Below are 14,010 nucleotides of genomic sequence, written 5' to 3' on the forward strand. Positions count from 1 at the left end.
GGGGCAGAAGATGCTTTTGGAAGGGTTGCTTGTACTCAGGCTAAAAGAGATGAGAAAAGGCTTGAGGATTTCTGTAAGGTGAGTCAGTGTGGCGGAAAGAATCCTAGTGGTATACAGGATAAAGCAAAGAATAAGTTAAATTCATCAGAAACCAAACATAGGAGCAGTGGCTTATACTTCACTCTTTAATGCCAAAAATTGCATCCTTAGCTTTCCCATGAACTTTCTTTTTGATTCTTTGGTGTAAATGAATGGTTTTAGTTTACCATTCATTGCAGTTGTAGTTATCAGATTAATGTATAATTTTTCTGACAGAATTGTAAGATAATAGGTCATTATGACAAGAAACATGCTTTATTATTCCCCATATCACAAGTTCCAGACTTTCAATGCCTGATAAATACTTAAGTATGTATATCCTTCTGAAAACTTAGACCTAGGAAAAATTCTTGGTTCTGATTGGAAAAATTGTTATACTGAAAACCAAAGTCTGAAATACTACTGTGTTCTTTGCCAGAATCTCCTTGTTGGACTTGGGGTATTGATTCTATTTGCCCATTTGAGGGTTCTCCTTGAAAACTATTAGGTAGAAGTCTAAATTATCATGATAAATAGCATTTCTGATCGTAAAGTTCAAGGATGTTCTTATTGTAAAAAGAGTTTGTATGATAATTAAAAAAAATTTTTATTGTGATAAAATAACATAGCAAAACATATCAGCCATTTTTAAGTGTACAATTGTGTTCCTTAAGCAATAACTTCTTATTTCTCCCTCTCAGCTGCCCCTGGTAATCAGTAAAAAACTTTGCTTTCTACGTATTTGTCTATTCTAAATATTTCATACATTGTCCTGTTGTCTGATTTATTTCACTTGGCATGCTGTCAAGGTTTATGCTTGTCCTAGCATGTATTAGAGCTTCATCTTGTTTATGGCTGAATAATACTCCTTTGGATGTGTATACCACATTTTGCTTATTCATTCATTCATTGGTGGACACTGGGTTTTTTCCACCTTCTGGCTATTGTGAATAATGCTGCTATGAAACTGGTGTACAAGTATTTGTTTGAGTCTCTGCTTTCAAGTCTTTTGGGTATATACCTATGGGTAGAATTGCTGGGTCACATGGTAATTCTATGTTTAACTTTTTGAGGAGCTGTCAAACTGTTTCCTACAGTGACTGCACCATTTTCTAATCCCACCAGCAGTGGATGAGGTTTCCAATTTCTCTACATCCTTGCTAACATTTGTTATTTTCCATTTTCCTGATAATAGCCATCCTACCCTAGTGGATGTGAAATAGTATCTCATTGTGGTTTTGATTTGCATTTCCCTAATGACTAATGACATGAGCATCTTTTCATGTGCTTGTTGGCCATTTGTATATATATTTTTTGTGAAATGTTTATTTAAGTCCTTTGCTCGCTTTTTGATTGGGTTGTTTGCCTTTTTGTTGTATTGTAGGAGTTCTCTATATAGTCTGGATATTAAACCCTTATCAGATGTTATGTTTCCCAAATAGTTTCCCATTCTGTTGGTTGTCTCTTCACTTTGTTAATAAAGTTCTTTGATGCACAAAAATTTTTAATTTTGTGCTCAAGCTTTTGGCATCATGGATGAGAGTCCATTTAAGAATCCTAAAACTGGGTCCCAAAGCATTACCCTGTCTTTTGTTGTAAGAGTTTTATGGTTTTAGTTCTTGTATGTAAGTCCTTTATCCGTTTGGAGTTAATTTTCAGGTGTGGTGTGAGGTGTGGGTCTAACAGGTATTTTATTCTTTTAGATGGTATTCTAAATGGAATTATTTCTTTAGTTTCCCTTTGTATTCCTTCTTCTGCGTGTGGAGATCAGTTATCTGAGTATCATTTATTGAGGAGACTTTTCTTTCCCCATTAAATGGATTTAGCATGCTTATTGAAAATTAGGAAACCGTGGTGGTGTAGTGGTTAAGTGCTACAGCTGCTAACCAAAGGGTCTGCAGTTTGAATCTGCCAGATGCTCCTTGGAAACTCTCTGGGGCAGTTCTACCCTGTCCTGTAGGGTCGCTTTAAGCCAGAATCGACCCGACGGCACTGGGTTTGGTTTTTTTTTTTTTTGGTTGAAAATTAATTCACCATAGATGGATGGGTTTATCTCTGAATGCTCAATCCTGTTCCATTGGTCTATTTGTCTATGGTTTATGGGCTATCCTTATATCAGTACTAGACTGTTTTGATTATTATAGCTTTATAGTATTTTTTGACATTGGGAAGTGTAAATCCTCCTACTTTGCTCTTCTTTTTCAAGATTTTTTTGGCTATCAGGGCCAATCCTCAAATTAATGTGTAATTGCAAAGTGCAAATCGCAAATTTGTAAGTATAAATTTGAGGATTGGCTTTTCCATTTCTGCAAAGAAGACTGTTGGAATTTTGATAGAGATTAATTGGTTCTGTAGATTGCTTTGCTTCTTAGCAATATTATATCTTCCAGTCCATGAACAGGGAATGCTTTTCCATTTATTTAGGTCTTCTTTAATTTCTTCCAGTAATATTTTAGAGTTTTCAGTGTACAAGTTTTTTACCTCCCTTGTTAAACTTATTCTTAGGTATTTTATTCTTTGTATTTGCTGAGTCTTTATGTTTTTCTTGCTTCTTATTTTCATGTGTAGGATTGTTAGTTTCCTTTGTGGTTACATTAATATTTACCCCTATTTTTCAAAGTTTAAACCAATCTTTTATTTATTTATTTAGCCTTGACTTCCTCTCCATATGAAAGATCTATGACTACATTTTTTAGTCCCTCTTTTTTGTTTTAATGTTGTCATCTTTTACATATTGATGTCTCTTTTTCCCTATTTTAAAGGTTTTAGCTTTGATTTATTTTTGTGCCTTCCCTATCTGGGTTTATATCTGGTTGCTCTGTCCTGTGTTCTAGTCTTGGGTTGTTATCTGATGTTACTGATTTTCTAACCAAAGGACTCCCTTTAGTATTTCTTGTAACTTTTGTTAGGCTTTTGCAAATTTCCTAAACTTCTTTTTATCTGGAAATGCCCTAATTTTACCATCATATTTGAGAGACAGTTTTGCTGGGTATATAGTTCTTGGCTGGCAGTTTTTTTTCTTTCAAGGTTTTATGTATGTCATCCCATTGCCTTCTTGCCTGCATGGTTTCTGCTGAGTAGTCCGAGCTTAGTCTTATTGACTGTTCTTTGTAGATGACTTTTCGTTTATCCCTAGCCGCTCTTAAAATTCTCCTTTAATCTTTGGTTTCGGCAAGTTTGATTATAATATGTCTTGGTGACTTCCTTTTGGAATCTACCTTGTGTGGGGTTTGATGAGCATCTTGGATAGCTATCTTCTCATCTTTCATGATATCAGGGAAGTTTTCTGCCAACAAATCTTCAACAATTCTCTCTGTATTTTATTTTATCCCCCCACCCCCATTCTGGTACTCTGATCATTCATAGGTTACTCCTCTTGATAGAGTTCCACATAATTCTTAGAGTGTCTTCATTTTTTAAAATTCTTTTATCTGATTTTTCCTCAAATAAGTTGGTGTCTAGTGCTTTATCCTCAGTCTTACTAATTCAGACTTTCATTGCCTCAATTCTGCTCTTAGGACTTTCTTTTGAGTTGTCTAACTCTGAATTTTTATTGTTAATCTTCTGGATTCCTGTTTGCTATCTATGGATTCTAACAGCCTGTTACATATGTCATTGTGCTCTTCTATAATCTTCTTAAGTTTCTCTTTTGCTTTGTCTGTGTGTTCTTGGATTGTTCTGTGTTTTGCCTGATCTCCTTCCTGATTTCTTGAAGAGTTCTGTACATTAATCTTTTGTATTCTACCTCTGGTAATTCCAGAAGTCCTCTTCCTCTGGAAGATTTCTTGATTCTTTGTTTTGGGAGCTTGCTGAAGCTATCATGGTCTGCCTCTTTATGTGATTTGATATTGACTGTTGTCTCTGAGCCATCAGTAAGTTATTTATTTTATGTTTGCTTACTGTGTCCTAGTTTCTTGTTTTGTTTTGATATGTCCAAATAGGCTGCCCGTGTGATCTAGTTTGATTATTGGTGCCTTTGAAGCTCTAACTTCCTGTCACCAGGTGGTTAGATTTGTTACTAGGTATGTGAGCCTGGGAGTCCATTTACTTTTCTTGTATGGATTTAGCTCAGGTGTCCAGATAGTCGATCACTATCACCAAGTGCATGGTGCAGGCTGTTACCTACAGTCCTAGATGGGCAGGGGTGATTGGAGTAGGCACAAGTATCTGGCTGCAGTAGGAGGTCATGCACTAAGCAGAGCAGGGGGGTGACAGCTGCCCCTGAGTGCCTGGGAGGAAAGCTTATCCCTGTTCCCTAGAATGTCTGGGTGGGTGGGTTTTACAGCCAGCTACTGTGGGCACCCAATGCTGTTGGCTGTAAGGACTGGGAGGCACCACTTATTCTTGGACCCCTGTAGTAGGTAGCTAGGTGGTGTGGGTGGAGTCACTAGTTCTCAGGCCCCTGATGTGAGTAGGTAAGGATCCTGCTTAATGGGCAGAGTGATGTCAAATGTCAAAAAGCTGCCACTCTATAACAAAATGTATTAAGAAAACGGTCTACATTCCACTTTGATGAGAGGTGTCTGGGGTCTTAAACGCTAGCAAGCGGCCATCTAATATGCATAAATTGGTCTCAACCCACCTGGAGCAAAGGAGAATAAAGAACACCAAAGACACAAGGTAAATATGAGCCCAGGAGACAGAATGGGCCACATAAACCAGAGACTTCATTAGCCTGAGACCTGAAGAACTAGATGGTGCCTGGCTACCACCGATTACTGCCCTGACAGGGAACAGAACAGTGAATCCCTGATGGAGCAGGAGAACAGTGGGATGCAGATCTTAAATTCTCATAAAAAGACCAGGCTTAATGGTCTGACTGAGACCGGAGGGGCCCTGACAGTCATGGTCCCTGGACCCTTTGATAGCCCAAGATTGGAACTGTTCTTGAAACCAACTCTACATACAGGTATTGGCCTGGACTATAAGAGAGACAGTGATGCTGGTTAGGAGTGAACTTCGTGGCTAAAGTAGACACGTGAGATCATGCAGGGAACCCCTGTCTGGTGGCAAGAGGAGAAGAAAGAGGAGGACAGGAGCTGATTGAATGGACACGGGGAATACAGGGTGGAGAGGAGGAGTGTGCTGTTTCATTAAGGGGAGAGCAGCTAGGAGTACACGGCAGGGTGTGTATGGCCTTTTGAATGAGAGACCAACTTGGTTCGTAAACTTTCACCTAAAGTGCACACACACACACAAAAAAACCCTGCCACTCTACCGTATAGCTGATACAGTGAAGTTAGGCTTCAGGTATACACCCTGTTGTACTGTGCTAATGAGGGTCTACGCTATTGAAATGGGCCCACACAGGTCTATGCAGGGGTGAAAGGCATTCAGAGTCCGTGAACCTCTCATGCCTATGCCTAGGCAAAGGAGTTGTACCTGCCCTGAGTTCCCAGCTTAGGGGAGCTGGCCGATTATTTTTTCCTGTTTATTAATTTGTTCCCTCTCCCAGGTCAGGAGAATGGCTCAGGGCACGTGAGGGCCCCTACTTCCGGCCCAGGGGAAGCGGCAATTGGCAATCACTGAAGCCGGCCAGGGACCCGGTGCAGAGCAGGGAGGGAACAGAGAGAGAGGTTCTTCCTAAATGGGGTGTTTTTAAATCTGCACTGTAGGTTAGATACATGTACTTATCTTTTGACGATTGAGGACCGCTTCTCGCTGGTTCGGGATGGTTGAGCAGACTCTATCGCTCGGTCTCTCCTGAACACCACTGATTCCCTCACCACAGTTGTCAGCCCATCTGGCCTGCAGTGTGCCACTTCTTGCTGGGTCAGGTCTGGCAACTCCTCACTGCTTCTGAACCACCTCACCCTCCTCCTGCCACTCAGTCTAATTCCTCAACTTTGCCTTTGATGTTTAGGGCTCCCAGATTGTCACATATAATTGATTCACTTGTTTTTTCGGGTCATTGTAAGAGGGACCACCTAAAGTGTCTGACTACTCTGCCATCTTGGCCTCGCCTCAGGTATTTTATTCTTTTAGATACTATTGTAAGTAGAATTGTTTCTTTAGTTTCCTTTTCAGATTGCCCATTGTTGGTGTATAGAAACCCAATGTATTTTTCTGTTGACTTTGTATTGTGTTATAGTTTTCAAGGCATCTGATTATCAGTGTGGTGGATGCTGGGAAAAGTAAATAGGCTTGAGCTTCCTTATTAAAAGAAGTTCGAGCTTGTCAACAACTTTGCTCCTTGTTTCAAGGGTCAGTTTCCATACATAACCCATCTGAAGTCATATCTGATTGTATTAAAGATATTATCCACGGGGTCTCTTTGATGGGATTTCCCACCTCCCTCTTCTCCAACTTTTCTCATGCCAGGGCCCTATTCTTCCCAGAACATGGTTTTATTTTCTGCATTTTCTATTTCTTGGCAGCATTGATATTTCGCCTGGAAGGACGTATCCAAGAATCTCTAGAACTGTTTCAGACGTGTGCTGTTCTCAGCCCTCAGTCTACTGACAACCTCAAGCAGGTGGCCAGATCGTTGTGAGTACTGCAGCTTGAGAGCACTAGGGTACTCACAGAAAACAACATGCAGTGTCTTTTCAGGTGGAGGCTGTTGCTGGCAGCGTGAGCACTTGATACATGGGGAATGGGCTTAGTAGATATATTGGAATTCACTTTTAAGAGTGTGAATTAATAGTGAAATTTGAGAAGATAACTAGTATTAAGGAACTGAATATTTTAAATACTGTATATTCTAGTTTGATGAGGGAACACTGATATTATTTATAATGTGAATAGTGACATCTTGTACCCTGAGTCCCTTGATCATATTGGCAACCCATGGAATTCTTCCCATCTACTGACCCAACACTAGCATGATACTTGATACACAGAGGTTTTCAGTAATGTTTGTTAAATGAAGGCTCCTGGATGCAGGCAGCCTCCAAAGTCTTTATACAGTATTAGGTATATCCCCTTTGCAGAGTAGTAAAGTAGAACCCATCTCCATTTTCTTACCTACAATGTCATACCTGTTTTGTCTTGTATGTAGAGCCCTGTTTCTCTGCAGACTCATGATCCAATGTCAAAGAAGGAGATTTAGGCTTGGGAGGGAATACCGTTTCCCTAATGGATCATGATAAATGATGGCAGCTGTTGCTTAATTTGGCATATGATCTGGCTTGTTTCTGTTTTGGTCTACATTTGTGTAGTACACTGTGGAAAAAAAAAACATTACAAAAGCCTTTCACTAAAATTGGTGTAGAAGGGGACCAAGGCCCTGGAACAGCTGCCAGTGCAATCCCTACCAAAAGATCTTTTGCCGTTAAGTGGTATCCAGGAGCCTCACTAGCCAAACTGGCACAACCAGCTTCTAGGGAAGAGGCTTCTAGAATTTCCTGTTGGATGGAATATGAGTGAAATGCAGGGCTAGTGTGGTTAGTCTTGTAAAAGGCTTGAGGTAATAATTACGGAAAATATTTCTTCCATAGATTTCTTTTGGGAAAACATAAAGCTGCCATAGAAGTATATAATGAAGCAGCTAAACTTAACGAGAAAGATTGGGTAAGTGGAGAACTTTCCATTCTTATTAATAAACATGCTAATGGGTCCACTTATCATTTGTCTGTCTTATGTTATTACTGAATTCTACATGCCAAAAATGTCTTTATTTTATACTTGCACTTGATTATTTGACTAGCTATCCAGTTAAAAATCATATTTTTTCATAACTTTGCACTACCAACAGGGTGGTCCTTACTGTGATTCCGAAGGGCAGTTTTCTTGCCCTTGCTTTCTGTAAAGTTACCTTAAATAACAAAACAAAACAAAAAAGCCAAACCCTTTGCCGTCACGCCAATTCCAACTCACAGCGACCCTGTAGGACAGAGTGGAGCTGCCTCATAGGTTTTCCAAGGAGTTGCTAGTGGATTTGAACAGCTGACCTTTTGGTTAGCAGCCAAGCTCTTAACCACTGCTTCTCCAGGGTCCACCTTAAATAAAGGGGAATTTATTAATAAGGGAATTTGAGAAATTATGTAGAACTCAAGGTCAGGAAATACAGTTTGGAATTGAAGTGAACAAGACCTAGAAAGCTGTCAGCAACCAAGATGGCTATTCTGTACATCTGCTTCATTTTTTCTTTCTGTGATTAACCAGAAAAACCCGTTGTTAATTCTGACTCATAGTGACCCTGTGGTTAGATTAGGGGTTGGCAAACTTTCTGTAAAGGGCCAAATAGTAAATATTTGAAGTTTTATGGCTCCATATAGTCTCTGTTAAAACTATTTAATTCTGTAGTTGTAATGCAAAAGATCCATAGATAATACATAAACATTCAGGTATGCCTGTGTTCCAATAAAACTTTATTTATAAAGAAAGGCAGGGGACAGATTTGATTTGGTGACTGCTGCTGTAGATTGCTACAGACCCACTCCAGTGACAATATATCCCATCACAGTGGCCTTTAAGGTGGTGCTGTCAGTCCCCAAGTCCACATCACCTAGTAAATCTAATACATGAAGCTAGCAGGCTCTGTTCCAAACCAGATTTCTAGGGAAAGGAATCTGATTGGCCCAGCTGCCCTCTCAGCAGGGACTGTGAGTAGTGTCTTGAGATGAGGGCGCAAAGGGTGTGGGTGGTGGATGGCTCTTAGAGAACACTAAGGCATGGGGGTTGTCTGGGTACCACATAGACCCAGGAAGATCACTTGTTTATTCTGCTTTTCTCTCTCATAAGTTCCATTTTTTTTAAGTTAAGGAATCCATTTGGTGGAGTTGAATTTATTTTAGTTAAGTATGAACTCTATTAAAAAATTACTAGCTATAGTGCATGTTTTAAAGTTTACATGTTGTTGGGCAACAACAGTCTCTAGATGCCTGTTGTTTCACTCTGATATCGCCTGTGACACCTAAGCCTTTTCCCTTTCTTTGTGTGTAGGAGATCTGCCATAACTTAGGAGTTTGCTACATTTACCTGAAGCAGTTCAACAAGGTAATTTATAGAAATGGTGGTGGCAGTTGACTGGTTACCCGGGATTTTATTGAGGGTACACACATTGTTGCAGAGGTGCCATTGTTCTTTTTGTGTTATTCTTAGCTCTAGCAGAGGTGATTGGAAACAAAAATTTAGAATGCCTTATAAATTTACTCCCATTTCCCACCCCTAATTTGTCATTATCCACCTGTTTTTTCTGGTTTTAGCAAGAAATTGAAATATTCTAGAAGAGGGAATGGCAATCTAATCACTTTTCGCCTCTCTTCGTTCTCTCCACCGCCAGTTTAATTTTCCAGTATAGAAACAAATGCTGGATAAACTTAGATATCACAGAGGGGACCTGTAAGTCTTACAGGTGTAGTCATGACCACGTGAGCTATCTTGTGCTCTAACAGCAACTAATTTTACTTTCTAAGGTCATTGGAGATTTAAAATTTTAAGCGCATATGATTTCTGAGAGTTCTCAGTTTTTAAGGTAATTTTCCATGATGAGAACTTCTATTTCATTGTGATTAAGCTGTAGGCTTCAGAAAAAACAATTTGAGCTGATCTTGGTACTCAGATAAAGAAAAAAAATATATGTATCTTAATCGAGGGCTGGACCTGAAATTGTTGAGAGCTCCAAAAGTTAACCATGGTGGGCTTGGGGAGAGTGTCATCCTTTCCCCATTGCTGACAGGACTGAGAACCTGAATAGCTTAATACTCATTTCACATTGTTTAATTTACATCAGTTTGAAACCTGGTGCAATCCAATCTATCCCTCGGTTGTGGGAAAAAAAAAATCTGCATTTCAGCCATTGAGGTGTAAGTGTAACTTTTTCTCCTGTAAGATATGCGTGTGTGTATATATAGGTATGTGTTGTGTGTGTGTGTGTATATATAACTACACACACATACACATATGTACGTATTTGTTTATATTTAGTGAGCCCCTTAGGTTTTCTGGATAGATCTACATACAGTTTTATAGCTTTTTATATATTTGGTTGGCGCAAGTACAGTTCTATTCATAGGATTACTCTGAGCTAGGGAAGGGCAGACTCGATCTTTGGTTGGACCTGTACCGATGAGGAGAATTAGATTTCATGTAAAGCTAATAGGCTAAGCAAAATGTAATACCTGGCATTTATATAAACACTTTTTGAATCAATGAGTGACTAAATGAAGCCCTTTTGATCATCAACTAGAATACAAGCTCTTCTAGAGCAAAGAGGTTGTTAACTCTAGTATCCTTAGCACCTACAACAGCAGGCACTCAGTGGATGCTTGTTGAGTGAATAAGAGCCATTCACTCATTCATTATCATATTGGTGGGGAAATGAGGCCCACTCTGGGGAAGGTTGCACAGTTGGTCAGTGGTGCAACTGGAATCAAGTTTGGTGCAGTACTCTATACTGTACCATAATGCTTTGTTTGACTTATGAAGTATGAGTCATTGCTGTGAATATCAAGAAGCAGAGAACACTCAGAAAGGTTAAACTCTCCCAAGTGGCTCTAGAGGCTAACACCCCATATTGCCAGCTGTCCTGTCAAGGAGCACAGTTTTAATAGGCTTTGGTTCTTCAGCTTCTGGGGCCTATTTGCTGAAATGTGATGTTACTACATTAGTAGAGTAGAAACTTTGTCTCTAAATTAGCCATACAAAGCCATGTCTTTTTACTTCTCAGTTGTAATGATCTGGTTCTGTTTACTCCATCAACCTTGTTAGGCACAAGACCAGTTGTACAATGCTCTACAGCTCAGTAGGCATGATCTGACTTACATAATGCTGGGGAAGATCCACTTGCTGGAGGGAGACTTGGAGAAGGCCATTGAAATCTACAAGAAAGCAGTGGAGTAAGTATGCTTGTTTCCTTTGGGGCAATGAGAAACTGAAAAACAATGGGAGCAGAAATATGAACTCCCAAGTCTAAGAGAAAATATGTGTAACTACTATTTGTATGAGTTAGAGTAAAGCTTAAGCTAAAGTTAGGGTTAAGAGATCCCAGTGGATTCCATAAAGTAGATATCTGTTTCTTTCTCACTTAATCAGTATGGCCACTTGAGGCTAGCTGGGCAGCTCTTCCCCGCAAGGCCAGTTGGAATCCAGGTTCCTTGTGTATTGACCCACTACTCCTTAGGTTGTTGTCTTCAACTACATGGTTGAAGCTGGGGGCAGGCAGGGGGTGCAGGAAGCTAACCACAGGATAAGCAGCTTGTAGTAAGTTTTAAATGACCCAGAAGTGGCATACATCATTCTGTGTACATTCCATGACTCACAGTTAGTCACACCTAGCTGGAAGGGAAATGGGCAGGCACATGCCCAGAAGGAAGGAGACAATAGATTTTGAGGTTAACTGGCAGTCTGCCATTCTGGTTTTACACTTTAGAACAGATCTTGTGTTTCCAGAGATATTATTAGGGCTAGAAATCTCCTGATGAAGTAATACACATCTGGCCTTCCTAGCATGAGACCAGTATCTTGTTTTTATAATGTCATTAAGGGAGGCCACCCCCTGTTGATAACAGAACTGTCTGATCTTGCTGTGATGGTATTCCCTCTCAAAGGACACATGCTGCTTGTCCTTTCTGCATAGGGTCTTGTTTCTTTGAAGTGGACAGCTGCAGCAAAGTCCGTTAGCATCTGATCACTTAATAGAATGGTTTGTGGTTCAAGGTCTATTGTTCCTGATAATTCAACTCTGAACTAAGGCTTCTGTTAATTTGTTAATCGTCTTTGCTTTCTACCATTGTAGTGACTCTTCTGGTGATATCAGTCACTATACTCTCAGTTTTTTTCAGCCACATTGTGTCTCTAAAATGATTACAAAAATCCTTTGGTTTGTAAGCTCTAAAAGAGGCTTTTGTCATCAAGAGGCTTGACTAAGTTTATATGGACCAGTAGGAAGGAACATGTAGCATATGTGAAGTGTCTCTCTGCCTGTGGAGCTGGGTGGCAGCTCTGAAAGTTGGCTCTCTTAGATTAGTGCACATGAATCCCAAGACATTATTCCAGTGGCTGGTCAGAGACTTAACTCACTGGAATTCTCAAGGGGGAGGAGGGGGCAGCAGAGCATTTGGAGCCCCGCTGAGAATGTAGAGAGCATTGTTCATGACCCACAGCTTTGGAAAGAGTAATCATGTTTGGGTCTAGGGTACATGGATGCTGCCAGAGTCTACTAGAAGCTACTTACTTGGTTTTGGGGAGGAAGGTGATCAGAGGGATATTTATTATGGCAGAAAGTGAATGGCAAATACTCACTTGAACCCAGTAAGCTCTGTTTGGCCAGCTCAGGCCTCCCCTGGCTGGGGCTTTGGCTTCTCTGGTTCTGGTCTTCCCAGAGATACGCATTGCTCTGCCTCATTCCTTAGGAGGAGGAGACATGGTTCTTTGCCCTTTGGCTTTTCCACTCTTGACACTGCCTGATGATCCTGTAGTCACATCATCTCAGCTTAGAGTTGCTTTGGTTTTGTTACGAAGAAAAATGTCAGTAAGGAATTAGGAAGACAGATAATTTTTTACTTCACCAGCGTTTATTCCCAAGGGCCAGTGGCTAAGTTTTTCCTGGGGCTCGTTCCTGTATCTTTTCTTTTGTTTAGTTTGGCCATTTAGTATGACTTTTTGCTTATATTTGGAGAGCAGAGCATTAGGGGAGGGGCTTCTCAGGATCCTAAATTACACAGACCTTGTGGCACTGTGAGCACAGAAAAAAAAGAACTCTGCAAGAGGGAGCTGGCTAAAACCTGTGCGTTCTAGACCGGCTTGGCCTATAAAGCTTTGTTATTCAATTCTATAGCTGTAATCAGGAGAGCTACAGAAGTGTTCCATAGATCCTGCCTTCCCTTAGGGCCTTTGACCCTGAGCAAAGGCCCTGGAAAGGAGTCTGCACTGTACGGCCCATTTCTTGCTTGCTTGAGCAGTTCTCCCTATGGCCAGGGTTGAAATGACCAACATTTGAAGGAAATGGCCAAATTGCTTTCATGAATCTCCATGAGAAGTGGGGGGCTCACCTGAGTCTCAGGTACTGCGAGAGCAGGTTACTGTGTGTGTGTCTCAGTGTCTCACACATCTTGTTTATCTCTGAGCATAACTCATCTGTATTTGCAGGTTCTCACCAGAAAACACAGAGCTCCTTACAACTTTAGGATTACTCTACTTAGAGGTAATGAAAACTTCTTGTTATTCACACATTGATGTTAGAAATGCTTGTGAATTTGTGTGGATAGTTGTTGCCCTGCATTTTGACATTACTTTGACACATTCACCAATGGTCGTTTGAATCTTGGGCTCTGCATTTGGTATTTGTCTGCTAAAGGTATTAGCTAAATTTTCTGCGTTCAAGTCTGAAACAATTCTGTTTGGGCCTAGTGCAATTACAATTCTTAACCAGCCAAGGAAAAGGCATTTATGAGAACTGTCTGGTCTGGGGGTGGAGGTGGGGATGGGCTGTTATTTTCTTAAGGGGGAAAAACTGTGATAAAAGTTAGCACTACCTAAGGCTGTGGGGGCAAAGGCCATTTCTGTTGCCGCTTCTCCAAGCTAGGGTCCTATAGGAAAGAGGGTCCTCTAGGAAAGAGACAAAGAGCACACTTTGACAGCAGAATAAGGAGAATTCCTGAGTGTGAACGGGATTTGTTTAGCTCCATCTCTTCTCTTTATCAGCCTGAAGATCTGGGGCCCAGGGATCTCTGAGAGGCCTCTTCTAGCTCCCCGCCTCCTCTCATCAAAGTTCCCAATGATCCTGCCTTCATCTCTGCCTCTGTGGTGGCCTTTATGTCGGTTTTGTTTTTCTTCAAAAGGAATCAGGAGCTTAACCCAGTGTCTGTGGGTCTCCCTAGGCTTTGGTTTGAGAGGTTGGCTCCGAGGAAGATAAGGCTAACTGATCATTTCCTGCCAAGAGACATAAATATGGAACAGCGTTGATGTGTCACAGCCATAGGCGGTTCCTGCAGACAAATCCGCAGAGTAGGGAAAACCACAGATATCGGGGGATTCAGGTTTTCTTTC

At 40.7% G+C, this 14,010-nt stretch overlaps 1 protein-coding gene across 3 annotated transcripts in view; it reads left to right on the top strand.

The window, feature by feature from the left end:
- The window catches only part of BBS4 (Bardet-Biedl syndrome 4), a 43,145-nt gene that overhangs the window by 18,777 nt on the left and 10,358 nt on the right, over positions 1 to 14,010 (top strand). For all 3 annotated transcript variants that reach the window (XM_049852677.1, XM_049852678.1, XM_049852679.1), the window contains 5 exons: positions 6,456 to 6,567; positions 7,518 to 7,590; positions 8,965 to 9,018; positions 10,732 to 10,859; positions 13,111 to 13,165. In XM_049852677.1, coding sequence (XP_049708634.1) covers positions 6,456 to 6,567; positions 7,518 to 7,590; positions 8,965 to 9,018; positions 10,732 to 10,859; positions 13,111 to 13,165 — 422 coding nt within the window. The remainder of the gene's footprint in view (positions 1 to 6,455; positions 6,568 to 7,517; positions 7,591 to 8,964; positions 9,019 to 10,731; positions 10,860 to 13,110; positions 13,166 to 14,010) is intronic.

Source organism: Elephas maximus, chromosome 13, assembly GCF_024166365.1.
Source record: "Elephas maximus indicus isolate mEleMax1 chromosome 13, mEleMax1 primary haplotype, whole genome shotgun sequence".
Classification (NCBI taxonomy): Eukaryota; Metazoa; Chordata; class Mammalia; order Proboscidea; family Elephantidae; genus Elephas; species Elephas maximus.